General features: G+C 35.3%; 1 protein-coding gene across 1 annotated transcript; it reads right to left on the minus strand.

Moving 5' to 3' along the window:
- Positions 1-3160: 3160 nt before the first annotated feature.
- LOC124155815 (N-alpha-acetyltransferase 25, NatB auxiliary subunit) lies at positions 3161-21376 on the minus strand. Its single transcript, XM_046529941.1, has 16 exons — positions 21300-21376; positions 20825-20910; positions 20584-20722; positions 20078-20271; positions 18791-19086; positions 17553-18040; positions 15863-16032; positions 15326-15486; positions 13994-14178; positions 13572-13741; positions 13308-13475; positions 10922-11028; positions 9553-9826; positions 7980-8297; positions 7398-7514; positions 3161-4595 (listed from the first exon to the last, which is right to left on the minus strand). Exons 1-16 carry the CDS (start codon positions 21358-21360, stop codon positions 4245-4247), a joined length of 3285 nt encoding a protein of 1094 aa, XP_046385897.1. The 5' UTR covers positions 21361-21376; the 3' UTR covers positions 3161-4244.
- Between the last annotated feature and the right edge of the window lie 715 nt (positions 21377-22091).

Consider the following 22091-nt stretch of genomic DNA (forward strand, 5'->3'; position numbering starts at 1 on the left):
TAATTTTTAATAAATTACATGATATAGATATACTCTTCGTGGCAATAAAGTTTACTGTGCCATTTTTTCGGTTGCTAAAGTCACCTGCATTTTTGTAAATGGGTAATTAACCACGATAACAAACTACTCTCCGACATCCTACGTAGTCTAGCGTTCCCTAGAAATGCTGATACTTCACCGTGAATGTAATTGTTAATGGTATAGCTCATTGGAATCTGACACCTCCCGTCGCAAATTTCTTGCCATCGAGTATATTTAATTATTGTTGTTATCTTAATAACGCCGCCTGCGTCTGTCAGGCAATAGTATAAGTAAGTTTACTGAAGCTAATACCATGGGAGGAGAAGATCTTATTAGATGCCAGTATATTTCAAAGAAAGGGCGTAAAGAATGGGGAAGTGTCTAGGGGGTTAAACTGCTCCCTCATGTGGACTTCTATGTAACACCCACTCCTCCTTTAAAATGGTAAAATTTCAAAAGGTACGACCAGTCGACTTTTCTCAATCCAGAGAATAACTCTATATATGATTGCAGACTGCGAATTTTAAATTTTTATAGCTCCGGGTTAGTGCTTCTTTTTCAAAGTGCGTAGGTGCCTTCTTGCAGAAAACTGCATTTATGTTTCCATTTTTAAATGTGTACCTACCATTAAAACATTCTCCAGTTTGGGGCGTAAAATGATCTCAAGATTGTGAAAATAAAATTTATTCGCTTACTATGAGGAGGCAACAGGCTAATGAAATTAGTTTCATTTAGTCGAGATAAATTGACTCACCACCAGTCTGCCATCAGCAAAAGAGAGTAATTCCTCTTATTAGACTCGAAGCTAGACTGGGCCATTACCCACCAAGCACAGAAAATTGGGAGTGTGATTCCTTCGAAAACTCTAATCTAGGTACCATTTCACTTAGACCCAGATCATCAGTTGAAAGCCAGCATATTAGCCATTGCACATTTAACTCAAAATTTACACATCTCTTAATCATAGATACTTGAACAACTTCATAACAAGAATCAGGGCTAAATGTGGAGGGTAAAATTTATCTTCCTCATACACTGATTCCATCGGAAGTTCGACTATAGTAACTGAGGATAGAACTCACACAGAACTAAGCCTTATGTCTGCAAATTTCTGTATCGCAACCAAGATCATAACCCTAAGCCAGCTACATGCCAACAAGTTCTTACTACCGGAAAATATCATAGGAAGAATTAGGTTTTATAATTGGTAATATTGAAGGGCCTACAGAAGTAACGAAACTGTGAAATACAGATGACCAGCACCCTCAGTATGAGGCCATCACACCTGAAATAAAATACAGGAATCATACCTCTCAAGATGATATTCTAGAAAGTTCAACATTAATAAACCCCAATGTGAGGAAAATGTTAGCCTAAAAAACAATATCGAGATTCGAGTTATCAGGGTTCTAATGTTGGTCATATGACTCTTATAAAATTTCCCGGGGCAAGATCCCCGGTTTGGGATCCCCTTATATTTTTTGTAAGTCGGCATCCCTGCAACTTCCCCATAGTAGGTATTGCCCTGAACTGAAACTTCAGTCTATTGATGTCTAAGGTTGGCTGCTACTGATTTCAATTGACTATCTGAACTTCATCCTGACTATAGTGATTGCTCCTCACCATAAAATAATAACTAAAAAATCATTCCATTCACACATATGTGGTATTTCTATTCCAGAAAATCAGGGGTCAAATTTGTGCCACATAATCGCATGTGAAATTTTGTCCATAAGATCATTTGCCAGAATATCAATCACTCCGTGAAGCTGTATCTCAGAAAATCAATTCAGATAGTTGCACCTTGACAAATTATTTAATTTTCGTTTTGGGATCTTGATAATTATTATTTTTTTAATTATACACATACATATCTTAAGAAAAAGCAACACTTTCGTGTTTTATCTCTAAAATTCCATTTTCTCAGTTTTTCAAGACTTATCACAAACAAGTCCAATTTCATTTCCAAAAGTTATCATCCATAAATTGTTATAATAGAAAAATGAATGAGAATTGAATTATTGGTTTAGATACGGCTTTATGAACTGGTATGCTAACATACAATTTAATGGATGACATTTCAGATACGATGTATGGGTAAAATTTTACACATATGATTTTGTGGACTAGATATTCACGACTAGCCTGGACGGAATGATTTTTTGAGATACTACCTCACATCTAGGAGCAATCAATATGAATTTATAATTGTGACTCTTTGATTAACACACTGAGTGCATACCATTCTTCCATTTATATTGTTGATTATCATATAAAAAAGCAGTAATTCACAAATATTCCATCTCACACCCAGCGATTGGGACAAGAGTTTATTGATAAATTCCTGTATTGGATATCACTGACTTTGCTGCAAAATATCTTGATAGGGACAAGGAATCTAAATTTGCAAGCATCAGTTAATTACTATCAAGAATTAACTTCAATGAAATAAATATTCCTGTGTAAAATAAGACAAGTAAAATTAACCATCACAGATAAAGTAAAAAGGAAATACTATGCCCAAAAAGTAACCACTGCAATTACTTTAGATTGCTTTTGGCCAAGGTATTCTAAATGCAGGCACTCATATTACGTACATTCAAGAAGTTCCTTGAATGGTATATAATAATTTATGACGACCTTGAAAGAGAATAAATTAGAACAAGTGATAAGTAAAATTGAGGTACAAAGAGTTTGCTTACTTGATAATTAAGTATGTACTAAATATGCCAATTTGCCACTGATATACTGATTTTATTTGCAAACGCAGGATGAAATATCACTCCACTGAGATGATTAGCTGATAATCTATGTGAGTCCCAAGGTTTCACTGAAATTTTACCTATGATAGGTTTTGACAGAATGCACGTAAGCAACAAAATACTTGTTGGGCGTTGACACCCAATAACTTGCGTATCACACTACAGTTCCTTGAAATATGTACATATAACAATATGTTGACCATCCATGAAATCAGACCTAATGGATGACAAGAGAAGAAAAATCATTACAGCATGGAACTGACAGTGGCTTAAAAAAACATGGCAGGACTGTTTCTGATGCAACCAATATGAAATGCAAATATGCATCACAATGTCAAACTTAAAATTACCCAAGGGATAAGAACCATACAACCAAAAAAATTGTATCACCTGCTACTTAGATGTATTAATGTAGTAGTTCATAGGGTGTACACCAGTTTATGCAAGCATTATATCCAATATAAATGTACAAGAGTATATGTTACATATTCACTATCATCCAAATAGTTCATAGGATGGCCTTTCACCTGAGCTCTTGTAGAAGTCAATAAGAAAACAAAATTTAACGATAAGATATTCTCTTTATGACAGTCTGTTTCATCTACTGATGATATTCTACAAAATAATTTATCAAACAAGAAATCTCTCCACTTTTAAAAGAAAACCCAATAGCCACCCTGTTGTACAAGGCTAAATCAATTCATTAAAAGATTGAATTATAGAACAACAGTTAATACATACTCAGGAAATTACAGTTATTCATGTTCCTTTCACTGGAAGTAGTTGCAGGAGTAACAAATCAATTTGATTGTAAGCAAGTTTTGTTACAAAACCATACATATCAAGTAGTTTCACACTCTGGTAATCAAAGTCATTTCTGAAATTGTACAGTATTGGGTATGATATTATTGCTTCCCAACACTAAACATTTAAGTTCACACTTTCAAAATTAATTGCAACATTTATTGTAAGGAGACAATCTTTCCGAGGAACCTGACCAAAATTATTCTGAAGTTAATTAGTCAGGCCAGTTCCACATGGATTAACTGGGTTAACAGAATTGGCAACAAAATTCAGGAAAAAATACATCTCGCACTGAAACAGGTGGGTCAATAGTCGCACCATATTCTCGCTTCTTTTGGTAAATGCTGACTTAATGACTACTGAAGGAGTTCAAATGAACATTTTTGTGATACGCTCACATTTATTAATGCAGTTGTAGATAAAAATATTTTGGCCACGGATTTTATATAAATTGAAGAAAATATCAAGTTAATTACAGTCCAGATGAGTATGATACAGCATAATGTACAAGAGGAACAATAACAAAGACACTTCTTTATTAGAAAATTAAAGATTTTCAAAGATCACTGATCACCTGGTCATTTTATCAACAGCTCACACTTTTTTTATAGGTCATCAATGCCAATAAGTTTTTAATTACCCTACATCAATTCACGATCAAACATGCAGGCTTTCGATATTCTTTAACTTCTTTGTAAGCAGCTGACGAATTTCCCGTGATGATGCCAAATAGCTATCTAGGAGCCTCTGTAGGACTTTCAACTCAGAAGCATCCCAAAGACCATCAACACTTTTTCGTTCCACTTCAGCGTTGCAATTGTTAATTCGTGGGTCTTTCAGGAGGGCACTCAAACTGCTATCAAATTTTGAATTTTCTTTTACAGAAGAAGCAACAACAGATGATGGAGAAGAAAGATCTTGACCCCATACCTCTAAGGCTTTCCTCATGTCTTCCATTGATTGTTTCAAGCGATTGACCATTGTATTGTAGAGTTCCAAAATTTTTGGCTAGAAAGGGAGGGATAAAGTAGGAATGGGAAGAGAAAATCACATCAAATATTAATATGCATAAAAAAATGAGATAAAATTGTTACCACTCCCATGCACAGTAAAACCTCCATAAAACAAATTCCATGGAACATGGGAGGAAATATGGTGACTTTGTCCATTTCCTAACAGGGGATGTGTGAGAACTACATTGTAGGAAAGTCTTGAAATTACTGATGTTCATTACAGGAGGTTTTTCTCCATCCATTGAATGTGGGAAGGGCCTAGGAATGGGGCTATGATTTCCTTACAAGGAGAGTTATGTAAAATTTTGCTACATGGAGATTTATTATACAGCGGTTTTAATATACAAATAAAATGAGATATCCAACAACAGATTGAAAACAGTGCCACATTTAGAAGGGAAATTAACTGAGAATTCGATGGAAAAATAAAAAAAAAAATATTCTGTGAACTTTCTTTTTTAAGTACATATTTTGAGTTTCACTGTACCCAACATGGAGAAGGTAACCAAACAAATCCTTTTTTCCAAAATATTTAACCAAATAACAGTGTCATATGCGAAATACTATCATACAACCCTGGAAATATATGTAGTAGCTTATAAAGCATAAATCTCTGAGCTAATGGTTTAAAATAAAATACTTAAAAAAGCTAAGCAACCCAATAATTCATGCATGCATGTAGGTAGGCACAGCTGCAGATACAAAAACCTTACACCCAGAAGCCGAAAATTTTCGCAATGAAGTCCCAAATTGAGGCTGATTTCTCAATGCTGCTGAACCACACCTCCGCAGTGGAGAACAAGAAACCCTCATCATTGGTAGGGAGGGCCTTTCCTTTGGTGTGGTTGAAAAGGAATTGTGAAAGGGAATTTGACCAGCACATTGACTTTTGTGATGGGGTGCAAGTCTTCATGAGTCATAATGTAATTTATTTAAAAAAATTTATCATTTGTAAGTGCAAGTTACGTTATTCAAGTTCTGACAAGTTAATGATAACCCATGTCAAGAACTATTTATATACTACCCTGGGGTCGTTATTGCATATTTTAATTCTGCAAATGATGAGACAAAGCAGTCAGGTATTTCACAAAACCACCATCACAAGGCATTTCCATGTACTGTATTTCTCAAAATATAGTCCCCCTCTGAATATCTAATTTTGAGACTTCAGTTTCGGGAAAAATTCAAAAAATATGTTTGAATATGGTCCTTCCTTTATTTTTACCATGGGTATTTTTGGAATAAAAGGGGAACTCTATGTTAAGATAAATACGGTATTTAACATGAAATATCTCAATGTTGCAACAAATGGATTTTCAATTTTTATTCAGACATGTTCCACCCAGCAATATGTACAAAAATGATTTCCATGGGGGAAATGGCTACAGAATACTTGGTACACAACTCAGCTCCACAAAGAATTAAGGCTCACTCTAAGGCAAAAGACTTGCATGCACCCCATCATAAAAATTAGTGTGCTGGTCGAATGCACTTTCGCAATCAGCAACACACTCCTTTTCAACCGCACTGAAAGAAAGGCCCTCCCGGGTGTCCACCCAATCACAGCAGAGAAGTTCATGCATTATTCCAGGTTTTTCGGGGAAATTTTACAAATTTCTAGGTTTAACTTACGTGATTATTGAGATAATTAAGAATTTTAAAACACACAAATTTACCTCTACTTTAATATATAATATTATTTATATTTATGTATTATTTTACGTTCCTAATTTAAAGACACACTCGGTAATAGACTTTTTTTACTCTTAATTTATGAATGTCTCACTTGGTACCTCAAGGCATTCATCATTATTTAAAGAGTTAAATAGATAAATATGAACATGTTTTCATAAAGTGCAATTTAAAATGCAATCAGTACATCGCAGAGTATACATGTACATGAATTTAAAAATCTTGAAATTTCAAGGTGGATCAAAAATTTATTAACACCTTCCATTTCGCAGATTTTAAGACGAATTCACCCATTGCATCAAATGTCTTTCTTTTTTTCTTTCACTGTAATACTTGGGTCTTATCCCTTTGAGTTTTCGTGTGCTTTCGACTAGGTGCGCCATGTTGGTAACATCATATACACGTCGCCGAAATAGCTGTGACCAACATCGTGCTATTAGTGGCCAAAAAGTGACTCATTCATCGGTCATTATGACTGAAACGGCGTGAAGATGAAGTAAGCATTTCAGTCATTATTACCGAAGTGGCAGTGAACGTGTTAATAATTCATGCATAATTCCAAGGACTAAATTCAGCACAATTCACGATTTTCCCATAAATCCTGGTCACCAGACACCCTGCCCTCCCTCCAAATTCAGAGGGTTTGTTGTTCTCTTATGAGGAGACATGGCTCGGCAGCATTGCCAAATCAGCATCTATTTGGGACTTGGAATATTTTCGGCTCCTAGGCGGTAAGATTTGTGTACCCAGGACTGTAAATATGCTTGGATGAAATGAGACGAGATGAAGTAATAAAGCAGGAGCTACCTCTCAATCATCAAACAAAAAAATTGTAAAACTCTTCTCAGTAGATTTCCAGGTTTACATTGTACGATTAGTGTAATACCCTTTCTAATGAAATGACTATAGAAACAATATGAAAATATTGTTGCACATGCACACACACAAATGCATGCACATAATTAGGGCAAAAACTTCAGTAAAAACTGCCATGTATAATTATAATCTATGCTAAACACAAAAAATTGGATAGGAGCATGATTTACAAATCAAACAACCTCTACTCAATATGCTAATTTTAAGAGTCCACATTTAAAACGCTTACCTGCTGTGCACTGATACTTTCTTTTTTCTTCTTTCCTTTCTTGACTAGAGGAGCATTTTTCATGGGTTTTAAAATACTATGGCATACACCACAAACCAGGATAGTCATTCCAATCATCTGCAATGATAGATTTAAATTAGTTAACTATCATCTATAATAAAGAGTCCTAGAAGCATTCAAGTACTGGCAACTAATTATGTAACCTAATATGGGTGGGAGTGAGTTGAAATAGCGATTTATGCAACACAATTCACTAACATCACCTCGCATAAAACACACATTGACCCTGACTTTGATGCCTTAAGACCTTCAAGTGAAAATATAGATACAGTTGAAATAATCTTTGAAAGAAAAATCAATCCTGGAGTATCCAATGACAACAAAACCTTAACAACTGACGATAGCATTACTTTTTATACTTTAAATTCCTTAGAAAGGAATTCCTTTGAATAATTCATTTATTATTTTTCTCTTTTAAGGTAATCAATTTTTTTCTTTGAAGATGCATACATACACTGTTTTTGGAAATGGGTCAACAAGTATTATTCATTCAAGTGTCATAGAAATATTAATTACACATACCTCAACAACTATAACAGCATTCTCTAAAAATGACTTCCGATCACTAAGATCTAAAGATTCCCTGCATTTTGAAACTCCTTCCTTCAGTTCCTTCACCGAACACTCAAGCATATCTGCAGCATGCGACATATTGTTCAGAAGCTGACTTCCATCATTCTCTTGACTAGCATCAGAACACAGCTGCTTTTGATCATCACGGGAAAGGCTGACACCAATCAATATTTTCACAAGCACTTGCAGATGCTTACACCATGAACCATGTCGAATCAAGGAAAATAACCTTGATGGTAATGGCGCAGCAATCACATTCAGCAATGACTGAAATGGCAATGAAATTATGTATTGCATAAATATTATTATGATTGACTCTACATCATCTGAACTAGATCAAAACACTCAAAAAATTAGGATACAATTATGTATATATATATTTTTTTTATATCACGAGAAAGTCGAGTTTTAATAAGGGGTCGTGAAGTATAAAGTTTGAGTGATACAATTATGAACATGACAATTTGGACTCGGCAGCAATGAGGATCCCATGAGCAAATGTTCATAGGGCAATTATGCAGAACTCGATGCCTCCACAGTATAAGGGCTCAACAATTGTCCACCGGATCAAATCCCCTTGCCTAGGAATCCAACAATACGCATGCATTAATCTGGCAGAAGCCACCAGGTACTACCTGCTGAGCGCATACGTATTGTTGGGCTCCTAGATGAGTGGGTTAGATCCGTTGGGCATTTGTTGAGCACTTGCACAGTGGAGTTATTGAAATGTCAAAGCAAAAAAGTACTTCACAGAAATTTTACTGAACCATAGCTCATTTGAGCATTAACATTAAAAATGGTGTTGTCTTCATCCAAAGAAATTTAGACTACCACCCTACAATTTACTCCAAATCCAAGCTCTGGAGAGGTTTGCCAAACCTTGCTGAATTTGAATGCACAACATTTGGCTGACACAGGTAGGAACTTCCTTCATGAATGGCAATTGGATCACGAAAGAGGGATGACTACATTGATCTTTACAATGCCAATATTTTCATTGAAAACAATTTTAACCACAGAAAATGTTTTTCAAAATAAAGTATCATTCTTCACATAGCACTGTGGTGTTTTTGAAGTGACAGCTGATTCTTCCAAGTTATTGCAAAATTATATTACATCTCATGGATGAAAGTTGCATAAGCCATTTTGCTGTGTTTCTCAGGTCTAATGTGATTCTTTCCTCTTTACAAAAAGCTTTGAGATGGCACTCAAAAAAGTTAACTCTGACCGCAATTAAAAAAAACTTGAGCGATTGTACTATCCACACAGCCCACCAGAATTGCCACCAAAACCTGAAATAACAGCAGTCACACCGATGAACACCTACCTACTTTATTCATCATTGACCAGTGTGACAATATGTACACAAAAACATGCCGTATTAACTATCACCCACCAAAACATGCACACATTCAAGAGTCATAATAATTAAATTCCTATCAGCAAAAGTTGTGATAAAAATTAGTAGGCACTTATCTGCATGTATACACTGCTAAAATTTTATCGGAGGGAATAAGCATACCTTTTTTACGTGGACGTCTATAGGATAACGAGAACACAGAGAACCAAAATGATGGTCCAGTTCATTCATAAGCCTCTGGAGTACTGACGTGAGATCTCCATCATTACTGCTCTCTGATCCATTAGTTACATCCACCTTGGACATTTTCCCAAGAGCAGGAGCATTTTCTGACAACATGATAGCAGCACCCAGGATCCGAAGAATTAGGCTCCTTAGTCTCAGAAGATCTACACCCATTTCAAAAGTCTCCTTGGTTGTTTCAGGAGACATTTGCCTATTGAAAAGTGGATTCAAGAATTAGTTAACCCCCTTAGTGCCGTGGGCCGATATATTACCTCGAGCATAGACCAGATTTAAAATCATAATGCGTTAATATAATTTGCTTTATCTTTCATTCAATGCATTAGAATATTAAAAATAATTCCTTTTCAGTAAAATAAAAAATCCGATACCTAAAATATTATTTTCACTAGTAGCACTAAATTTTGGTGGCATCAAGAGGATTGGTACATGCCATTATGACAGAAAAAAAGGAAAATATATTTCTTATAATCCTAACTCTTTTTCAATGTAATCTACACAACCAAAAAGTAAACAAAAAACTAGTGGATGGGAAAACAAAATAAAAAACAGCAACTTTTATGAGGTTCCAAATTCCACATTTGCAATCTTACATCAACAACACTTTTGACAGTCATCCTGATATCTGTTTCTGGTGAAGGAAACCTAGCACATGAACAGATTGGATAAAACTGCTGTTGCTGCAAGAAAAAAAATGCATCTGGGAGCCTAGAATCTCACTACATTCATGAGCTAAGCTCCAAAAACCTATGCCAGAAGACCTAAAATCCTAATCAAAATATTGACAAGATTCCTAAAGACAGACTTAGAAAACCTACTGAAAAAACTTACTACTAGTGAGATGTAGTTTAAAGATACATAAAATGAATGAAATGTTCAAGAGACATTTTCCACATTAGTGATTATTAATGCATCCTAACTGAATATAGAACCAAAATATTTGAAGACGCTTAAGTCCATCCCAGAGAAGGTTGATTAATGCTGCCACTTCGGTGGCTTTTTAGTTGGTTTTGGTTTAACAATTAATTTTTACAATCATAAATGCCCACAGTGCAGCAATGTGCAAGGAGTTATCCATTTATTTGCAATTTTTTGAGAGTATTTGCATTGACAAGGAATAGAAATGAAAATTTATGAATTAAATTAATACTATGAAAACCTATTTAAATGGGTGAAAGCCCGTTTTACGGACAAATGGAGAAAATTCATGGACTTGACGCTCACTGACTGAAACGAATAGGTAAAGTTACATTGCATTAAAGGAAATTAGACAGGTAAACTGACTCACCGATCAGGAGGGTCCCATGAAATCATGACTTTCAGATCCCGGTTATCTTGCAACTTGGCCCACTCCACTTTATCCTTGTCAGGATTGATATCCATCAGCGACATAGCCTGTCAAATACATTAGATTCATCATAAGAATAGAATCTCAAAGTTATTTATTAATTTCTTGAATTGCCCATTGCTTTTTCCTTGATTTCCTATGGAGAGCGAAGATAATACACATATGTACAACATTTTTTGTGGAGACACAACAGAAATGCCTCTTCAAAGTAGAATAGTTGGCTTACATGTTTTCAATTTCAAGCCTAATGAATTCTTTTATTATGTGATGAAGAATTGCATGAGGAAAAACTAAAGAGCATTTAATATATTATTTAATGATGAGTTAACATTACCAACAGTCCAACAAAACTGTTAGATTAGCTTCACTAATGTCCTTCAACTGGAATAGGATTTTTTATAGCTCTTGGCAATTTGAGTAAGGAATTGTTAAACAAGTTTGTAATGAATAAGTAACAGATAATGCCATAGTAAGAGATACAGAGTGGTGATGGGCTATTCAAATGTATCACATACGGAGGAAAAATGAAAGAGAATAGTAGGCCATGGAATAAAAATAGTTCATTGGATAAGATGAAGAGAGGCAGTATGCCTTACATTCAAAAACCTACTTAGAAATATTTGATGGTTTACAGATTTTATTTGGGTTAGGTTATCTATCATCGCCAGTGTTTTTCTCCCTCTCTTATTCTAGAGAAACCTGAGAACCATAAAAAACACATCTACAGAAATGTTGGTAATAATGGACGTCCTTACCTTGATAGAAACCCCAATACATATTGTTTAACTTTCATATTCACTCAAAGAAATCTCCTTACGTAGCTAGGAATATACTTAATTTTCCACAAATATGCATCATAAGATCACAGTGTAAGTTCAGTACCATTCTGTAACAAAATTTGTCCAATGTGATGTCTGTACATCCTATAGGAAAACTTTGATATTGTAAGCGCTCTTTCATTTAGATTATTATAAGCTGCGAGACGACGAGGGTCTCCGACGAGGGTCGCCTTGAACGGACTTCGTTTGGGACCCAGCCATTCAGCACATTCCTGCTGTCATCGGAAGTCGCTTAACAAATGATCTCTTTCGGTGACTCCAGGGTCGTGGGGCTGGTGGCGGCTAGGAGAGGCAGTTGGGGTTTGGCAGCGAAACAGTGTGTACGGCTTGGGCTGAATAAAGCAAGTTGCTATGTGTGAGAATTTGGACTTGTTCCCTGCTTTGTTTCCCCCGAACCCCTTTATCGTCGGCGAAGACGACTTACAATATATGTACATATTACAATGAAGTACCGCTGATCCGAAAACGTTTAATGTGAACATCTGCATGATTGGAACAGCTCTGCCATGAATTTTTTTAACAGAAAATTAACCTTTTCTTATTTAAATAGTATGTATGTATAAATGTATAGTCTTTTGCATCAAGTTTATCTCAAGGTATAGGGATTGTGTACTTATGCTTGCTAGCCATATCAACCGCACTTTATAACACAAATACTCACACAACAAAATGAAACAATATGTGCACTGTTACAACAGATGACAAACTAATGAGGAGTGATGACTGCCGAACATCCCAGGCACACCTATGAGTCAGCAGTGAGCTGTCGAAGAAGGGGTAGGGCAGGTGGTCTTTTACAGTTACGCAGTCCTATGCACTGCATATGCTTGTGATTCATTCTTCCATTTCAAACCCATTCTTTAATATTATTTCGGCAAATCTGAACAATCAAGTAATCTAAAGAGGGTTTGGTCCCAATCATTTTGGATAAGCAGGACTCCCCTGTATTTATGTATGCAGCTATATTCACAGCAATTGTATTTCACTTTGATCACCATTTTTTGTTAAATATATCTTTGCTTTTCACGGCATGAAAATTATTATCAGGTACTCTTTAGATAACAACATTAATACCGTTTCCATGTGAGTATAGTCATAGTTTAATTCCTTTCTCTGTCCACATCTTCATACATCCAAGTAACTCAAAAAGAATATTATGTAGCCTCCTTAAAAATTTCTCTGAATATTTTTTATTTGATTGTTAAAAATATTGACCACTACTCAAGATTCATGAATTGATGTAATGACAGCGGAATGGACCAAAACATATCAAATAATCATGCCCTTACAACAATTCCTCATTTAGACCTACATTTAAGAACACCTTTAAAAATTAATTTTTATTGACAATTAATTTCATGTTACTTTTAAGGTCACTTGTTCTTCCACTTGGTTTACTAACACACGAGGAAAATAATAATTAGTAAGTCAACTTAGAAAGGCAGGAACTGTAATAATAGAAAAGGAATGAGGAACTCCAAACATACCTGTAATCTTTGGGTGTGATTATTTGCATGCAAAATAACCAGCAGCATATCTTCTACAGTGATGGATGAATAATGAAGAGAGTTGTCCAGTCTCTCACGGAACTCAACGAACTCCTCTATGGTTAAAAATGAACCAAATTTATAGGAGAAAGTTAAATGGTCCACACTCTGTAAAATAAAAAAAGTATTTGCAGTGATAGCTACAGCAATAAAAACAGATGAACTGTTATGAAGTGATGAAAATATTAGTAAGTATATACGTACATCTTTGTAGTTGGCAGTAAAAAACTTAAGTGTTGTCTCATAAATACTAGCAGCATATGAATAGAGGCCATTGCCATATAAATGAGAGCAGTGCAGGTGACCAAGGGAATCAAGCTGCATATGTTTAACATCTAACAACTCGTAAACACAATGGGCTCCGGCACCAGCACCTTGAAAAGCACAAAAACACAAAAGTATGAAGATAGTACAATGAAGCAACAAAAAATATATGAGAATTGTCACAGAACAAAAAAATGATCAAGTAATCAAGATAATTGCCAGGGATGGGGTTTGAAGTATTCCAACCCCCCAAACTGTTTGGGAGATACGGTCTAGGCTGCCCCTGAGATACAGCTCCCCCTTCGAACAAATATTTTCTAGCTAAAACCTAGCCATAGCAGACTAGAGATAACCCTACTTACCAACAAGAGAATAACATTTCAGAAGCAAGAGTTTGGCATGGTAGTTCGACGGACTCAGAGACAGGACAAGCTCAAGTATAATCATTGCCTTAGTAATACTCGTAGGAGGGATGCCACTCATTTTCTCATCTATCCATGCCTCATACAAGAGGTGGCAAGCAATCATTGCATACATATCATTCATACTGGAAGATAAAATACAAATTTTAAAAAGTCAACAAAAAAATGATAAAAAACAGAATTAGTGAAACTGATATTAGTAAAAGACTAGGCCAATGTTTTAAGTGTAGCTTAGGAAAAAATGAGAATTATAACTTTAATGAAATGGTGAATATGTACCTGCTAAATTAATACCTCTACAGGTTTCTCTTCAAAAACCCTTAAAATAATCTTAAATATGAAGAAGTAAATAATGTTTAGCATGTACATCAGCAAATAGTTATGAAAATTGAGATAGATGTACGGATCTGCTTAATTATTTAGCTTTACAAGAAAGAAAGTTTTTAATTAGAAGAGAAATATAATCAACTCCGACTGAACTTTTACAAGTATCCAATACATACTTAGTCTGCCAAGAAAATTTAAAAAAATATGCAATCATATCAGGTAATTATACCAAAATAACAACGTAAAAGGCAAATTTCGGCCAATATAATTAAATTGTGGGCATGATGCACATTAGTTCTAGGCACCCAATGAGGTGTTTCTAGATAAAGTCTTTACATAGTACTCAATCCATAATAAGTAGGGCTGAAAATATGCTATGTAATTGTTTATTCCTATGCTCAGCGACAGCTCTGAGGGAAGAGGGATATGATATTTTCCTGAGCAATGATGGGCACAATAAAGGGGAGTGAGCACTCCCGCCATGGAATTTCCCTGTCACTGCGACCTCTCCATAAATGTTCAATGTACGCAATTGGCAATTTTTCAGAGTATTTTTTCAGCAGCAAAATACCTGTGCACTCGCTACAGAGTTCAGATAGGCATGCTAAGTAACCAAAAGTGAGTTGCTAAATGATTAAAAAGCCCTACCATTGCATTCAGCCAACTTCTTCCAGACAGGGAGGCTGACATTTTGCTATGCAGCAATCTGCTCCTGTTACTATTGCTGTTCTTCTTCTGAACTTCTACTGTATTTATAGATTGATTATTATACTAAAGGAAATTTATTATTTATGATAATTAAATTTTAGGATATAGAGGGACATAAAAACCTTGACGCTCAAAGACCTTTCCTATTTGCAAACAGCATGCCCCACTATCAAAAATTGATAATTTCAATGATTTTTACCTCTGCGAGACAAATGATTAATTATTCCATGTACTTACGAAAAGTCTGTTTGTAATGGAGATGCAAAGCATATTCCATGAGCATAGTGGCATATGAAATTGGTAGCAAGTTCCAGTTTCTCTTCCCTCGACAAGCTTTGGTGAAAGCCAATTCTCCTACTAAGTTCTATAAGATTTATGTGCTGCTGCATTTGCTGTGCCTGAAATAACAGTAACAACAGATATTAAAAGGTAACATTACTATTTCTAAGAAAAAATACAATTCCTTCCTAAACGAAACAGGATATAACCTTTTAGGTATTAAGAACCCTGGGTTTGCTAGATTAAATTGAGCATCAATTGAAAATCTAACGTAAGAAACACTTGGCGAACAAATGGCACATTATCATTTGAGTATGAGGACTAGTACTATATCTAATGCATTTTCATTTACAACATGACCCAAAGAATACAACTCTTACAGAAAATAAAAATATCAATATAGAATGGCATGACACTACATTGAGATTAAAATTTCATTTGAGGGGTATATTTTAGGTAATATGAAATTATCACACAAAAATTGTGTATACTTACCGTTTCAGGGAACTCCCCCTTACGAAGGGAAACCATGTCTTCTACTTTAGCTATAAACTCCCCTTTCCTGTTTTCAGGCAAGAGGTTAAGGAATATCTTGAGATCAGGAAAACAGCATGGCTTATCGCCAAAATTCCTTAAGTATGACAGCAGAAGTTCTACAATATCTCCTATTGAAGTTGGAGTAAAAATATTATGTTCTTCGGTAAAAAAAAATGCTATCAAAAATGATATGTAAAGAGGCTATAAGAATGACAACATGAGCCAATAGGAGAGAGGAAAATCAAAGCAGTTAAAACAAATTAATAAAAGTGAATTTGTTAGTTGCTTAAATGTATTCACTTAAATAATAACTAACTTATACAGACACATAGTGTGAAGTCAGAGCACAGCATAAATTGGAAAGTTAAATGGGAGACTGTCACCAGAGACACGAGTTTAGAGTAAGTATGACAACTAAAGTCCATTGCAAAGGACGCAGGGGGAGTATGTAATGAAGGATAAGTAACACAAATGGCAATCAGAATGGACAGCACAAAGGAAAGTGGAACAGGAGATATACCTATTGTCCAACTTTAAAGTATCTTTTTATACTAGTGCTGAGATAAAATGACAGAGATTTGGGAAAGGAGTAACAGAGGATATAAAAAAACCCATGGACAAAAAAATTTCAAGCCCAAGATAGGTAAAATTCCAACTTTAGATACATTTTTATGCTGATGATATTGTTTTTGATGCCAAAGGTGCCCAAAAAGTTCCATGGACTGTGACATAAAAATTATTCTAAAATGACTCCACGTGCACATTCATGTTTAACATTGATTAAGGGTAACGTGAGGAGGAAGAAAGAGGTGAGTGTAACATTATGTTACTTTAATAAGCGTTACAAAAGTAGAACTTCAGCTCAATTGATCAATAAGCAATTCACCTATCCTCGTCATAACGAGTTTACAATCCTGAGATTGATTAGTCACAGCAATTTTGAGATAATATTAGAAAGATACAAAATGTACCTACCATCTAATTATTTTATGTAAATAATCTTTCAAAATTAAGTAATTTATTCATATTTGCAAGCATATCCACATTAAATATGAGTAAATCAACTAGCAATTCAAGAAATAACTACGTAGGGAAATGAAAAATATATATTTTTTTAAAGTATGGCCTATATCAGGAAGTAATTAAGTAATACCTGTAAATTTTCATAGAAAATATGTTGTGCTTGTGTAAGTGAACATATTAATAAGGACATAATAAGAAATATAGAAGGGGGAAATTTCCAACTATTAACTTTTACAACTAAACTTTTCTATTATGGTAATTGGTATTAGTTGAATTTTTTCCCCAATATCATAAATATCGGATGAGGACCTAGGGTGGGCCCTTACAAGGTTATAACCACTGGGGCTGGGACCGTAACTGATACGCCCAGTCATCTTAGGAAGGGGTTTGGAAGGTAAAGAAAGAGGTGCCACCACGATTAGGAGCCTGCCAACGCCTGCGGGATGAGGATAGGGTTGAAAGTAAGAGGACAGGGAAATCCCAAAGCCATGAATGCCATAAGCCACTACTTGTGAAACCATGATTTAAAATTTCTACTGAAAGGAAAGATTTCCCTATGGAGAAGAAAAACCCTGTGATTCTCCGTAGATAGTATCATAGACAATGGCAGCAAACAAGAACTCACCAGCAATTTCATTAGGGTTTTCTTTCCCACGGTCCAACAGCCTCTGGTAGAGTTCGAGGTATGCTAGATAAGGCCCTCGGAACTTTCGACTCAATTTTTCATTTTTCTGTGAAAGAATGGCAAGGAAATGCCGTATGTCCTCTGGCGTAGTGTCTGCTTTAGACCACATACCATCTTCCTTCAGATCTCCATCACACTTCACTAAACTCACAGCCTCGCCTCCACCTTGGACAACTTCGAAATCAGAGCCTTTTGTTTCGTCCTTCACAGAGCTTATACACTCAACACTTTTGCCTAGAGTACCTTCACTTTTTTCTACTTGAGCATTTTCAGAATCCACATTAACATTATCAGCAACATTGAGCACATTTGCATTACTATCCCCAATGGGTCCTTGCTTTGCAGCATCACTTTTCTGGGAAGGTTTTTCATCAAAAAGATGAAAGGATGAGGTGAAGTAATCTTGGTAGAAGGACCACCGATCGATGCTGGAAAAGTTAGCATTTAAATTTGGAAATATCAACACGCCGCCAATGTATACCGATGTCTAAAGAGGAGCAAAAAACTAATATTTATTCAAGGACATAGGACAAGCTAAAATAAAATTTGACTTTTCACTTCCATTATGTTAGGGATTTAATAAACATTTGTTAAGAAGAAAATTTACACCTATGCAATTCAAATATTTTCAATTCAATATTTTCTATCTTTTCTGTCTCTTACTTCACATACTCAGTTTGAAATGGAACAGCTTGGTCAATTTCTAGCATGTTAGGCCACAATCTACAGATTTTAGATGGAATTCTTAAGAAGACATAATGCAAAATGACACAAAACATAAAATATCGATGGCTAAAATGAACAGTACTAAGTCGATGGATAATAAAAAAAATAAAATGAAATCAACTAAAAACACCACATAAACCTCACACTTTTGACGCTTCTTGCAAGAAAATCACATGTATAATGAGCCAAAAATCAACTGAACCCAAGGCCTCTTTTTTTTCCTAACTGAACTTCATTTTCCCAATTCTATTTAACTCCAGAGGCAAAAAAATAACAATTTTTTAAAGTGGACACAACATTTGCACAAAATCTATAACTCTATTGGAACAAAGCATATTCTATCATATTTGTGACTCTTTACCCTTTCATGTGCCCATCTTTACAGCTTCGACAAAATGTCAGCAATAAGTGAAGTTTGATTATTGGCATGCAAAAACTTTTGCTTTACTCACTCCTCCCGAAGAAGTAACTTATATGATAGGTTGGTATCACTCCATCTCTCCATCTTCATCAAGAGTCCAGCACGACGAACAGGCACTGGATTAGGGCATGACATTAGCTTAGCACCAAGTGGTCCAGATAGAACTTCCAAGGCTTCAGCATACTTCTTCTGCATTTCTAGAATCATCAAGTAGAGCTGAACTTCTTGCTCTGCATCAACTTTGCCCTCTTCAACAAATTTCTTAACCATCCTCTCCGCCAAAAGTAGAACAACATCTTTAGATACTTTTTCATCAGCTTTATAGGCCTAAAAACAATAAATAAAATTATATCTCAGGAATATTGCAGTATCCTACATTTAATAGAAATAAATGGTAAAATACAGTGAAACCTCGATTTTACATTCCCCCATTATACATTTTCCCTGATTTTGCACAGTTTTTATCAGGTCCCAAACCATACCGCCTTTAAACAATGATACTCTATTTAACAATATCCTCAATTTTGCACTTTTTGTAAGTGGTCCATTCAAAAGTGTAAAATAGAGGTTTCACTGTACCTTCACCATATATTTATCCACAAAGATGACCACACTAATAGGATAATATGTAACAGTAAAGTTTGTAAGTTAATAGTGATAACACAATATTTCAAAGCATAGCTCCTCCCACAGATGAAAAAATGATCCATAATTGACAGATTTAACTGAGGAGACATAGATAATGAGTAATTTAACCCTTAACTATAGTAAATAATAAAATAAAAACAATCCAATACATTTTTAATTGTTCAGATAGCCAAACTACATGTCTATAACTAACAGCTATAAAACTAAAGATAATATTATGTATTCAATGAATGGATTAGTATTTGAAGAAAAGTTAGGTCACCACTCAATTATTATCGAGTTTATGATGAACACGAAAAGGATATAAATTGCCACTGCATGCATCCTGAGTACATAACAGAAAATCATGGCATCTCAAATGATTAAGAATAGTACATATTACCAAAACAAGGTAAGCAAATACAATAAAATCAATTTAATGGGCGCTATCATGGCCTCCTTTACTCCAGGCCTGCACATGAAAATTTACGAGGAAGAAGGCCAGTATCAAGGAGGCCATAGCACATTGAATGAGAAAGTATGCATATTTATCCTCATGCTGAAAATTTGATTGATGCCAAAACTTGATTGCGTTAGAGAAGCTGCAGCTCATCCAAAGCAATGACCCAAGAAGGAAAAATCGTGCCTATCAGTCATGAAAAACTTTGAACATCAAATATTAATGACGCACCTGCATAACTAAGCTCATCACAGCCCAGAAGTAGTAGGGGTTCTTAGGCTTTAGTTTATAGAGTGCCATCGCTGTCTGCTGCTGTTTACGGTAATCATTCACTCTCACATAAGCCATAAAGAGATGAGTGAGCAACTCTTCATTTGATGGATCCTTTTTTGTCGCACCTTCATAAATTTCACAAATTTTTTCCGCTGTATGGACAAAATAGATTATTACAGGACTAAATAAATTGGTAGGAGATAAGACAGGTAATGGCAATGCACGAGACATACTTGCACCATTTTCTCATGCGAAATGGAAGTAACTTCCGACAAAAACCAACTTTAGTAAAGTGCACGGACACAGGCACTTTTGTGGCAGGTACATACTAAGTTATCATTGGAGGAGCCTCTCATTCCAAAGATGAAATACTGAATAAGTAAACTCAGATGGCAAGAGTGAGCCAAGGGCAGGGGTTATGTCTTTGGACACAAATTACGTTTAAAAATAATTCAACAACATACGTTTATGTATTTCACGATAGCAGAGAGTCATGGCCTGTAACGTCGAATCTTCACACGGGACCTCTTGCCGCACCGACTCCAATATTTGTTCGCACTCATCCTCCTTTCCCAGGCGTAATAATGCCAAAGATTTCAAAACCTATGGAATGAAGTTTAATATATTCGTTTATTAAGACCTTAAAGTGCTTGATAATGAAGTAATGTGGAAGAAAACAACAAGAAGAATAGGCCTAAAACATACCTTAGCGCATTGAAAAGAAGGCTGTTTCTTAAGAACCTTTTCGGCCTCCTGAAGGGCCTTCTTATTATTTCCAACATCTAACCAGTCTGCAGGAAAAATATTTTACAATTAATCATTATTGAAAATGAATTATATGGTACAGATACAACATTAACGCCTATAGAAGTGGCCGCGTAAATACATTTGCACTACACGCCATTTGTTTACAACAATATTCTGTATGGAAACCACCTTTAATCTTACACCTAACGATTCTAAATCTCGGGAAAATTATTTACATTCATTTATATGCGATTTACCGCGCATGAAACTGGCAAAAGTATTTAAAACTGAATATAGGCTACAAGAGCTATATGTTGAAATCATATACTCGTAGGTTTCAGGCTTAATTCGGGTAAAAACTAGCTAGGAGTAAGAACAGACTTTGAATATAAATTAAAAACTCGAATTATCTCATATTCTTGCCAATTATTACCATAAATTGGACGAAGTCGCCGCTCACTCACACTCACATCCACATGTGATTTCGCAGCCATGTTGACCGAAACACTATTACTTTGTTTACCTGCAGATGGCAGTAGTGGAGCGGCGATTCCCCGCAATTTTTCAAAATTGCCTTTTTAGGGGTATTCGCGTGGTCATTGCTTTCCGAACGAGTATCATGTTTTCAACCTTAAAAAATAGTGTCATCGAAACGAACTTAATTTCTGACTATTTTTCAAAAAATAAATTTATCGGGTACAGCAATTTCATTACCATGCTAATTTCAGGTAATAGGTCACCCACTACGTAGTCGTTAGTGATGAAGTAGAAAAGTATGAAGGTGTTAGACAAAAATTGTAAGAATATGTAGCTAAAAATCCATACAAATATGACTATTATTAATACTTCTACAGATTTGTTTATTTGCGTGAATTTAGCGGACACTACAAATACGTTTACGTTTCTAAGGAATAGATGAATTGTGGTGCTCAATTGAAGCACTGCCTATTGCTGTACATGCTATTGAAACATTCAAAGCAACAAAGTAACGAAAAAAAGATAAATTATTTCCGAAATATTTACTTGCGATTACAATGGTTCGCTAAGAGACGGAAAAATCCTCTGATGCATTAATAATTTTGAGTGCGGGGCGGATTTCCATTTCAAATATTTTCGGTAGCCCAATGTACCAGATTATACTCTTAAATCCGTCCTGGATGACAATACAAAATTGCCGAAAGCGATAATCGAATATGGGGACAGTTTTTACGTTTCAAATTCCCTC

The sequence above is a fragment of the Ischnura elegans genome, chromosome 3, assembly GCF_921293095.1.
Source record: "Ischnura elegans chromosome 3, ioIscEleg1.1, whole genome shotgun sequence".
NCBI lineage: Eukaryota > Metazoa > Arthropoda > Insecta > Odonata > Coenagrionidae > Ischnura > Ischnura elegans.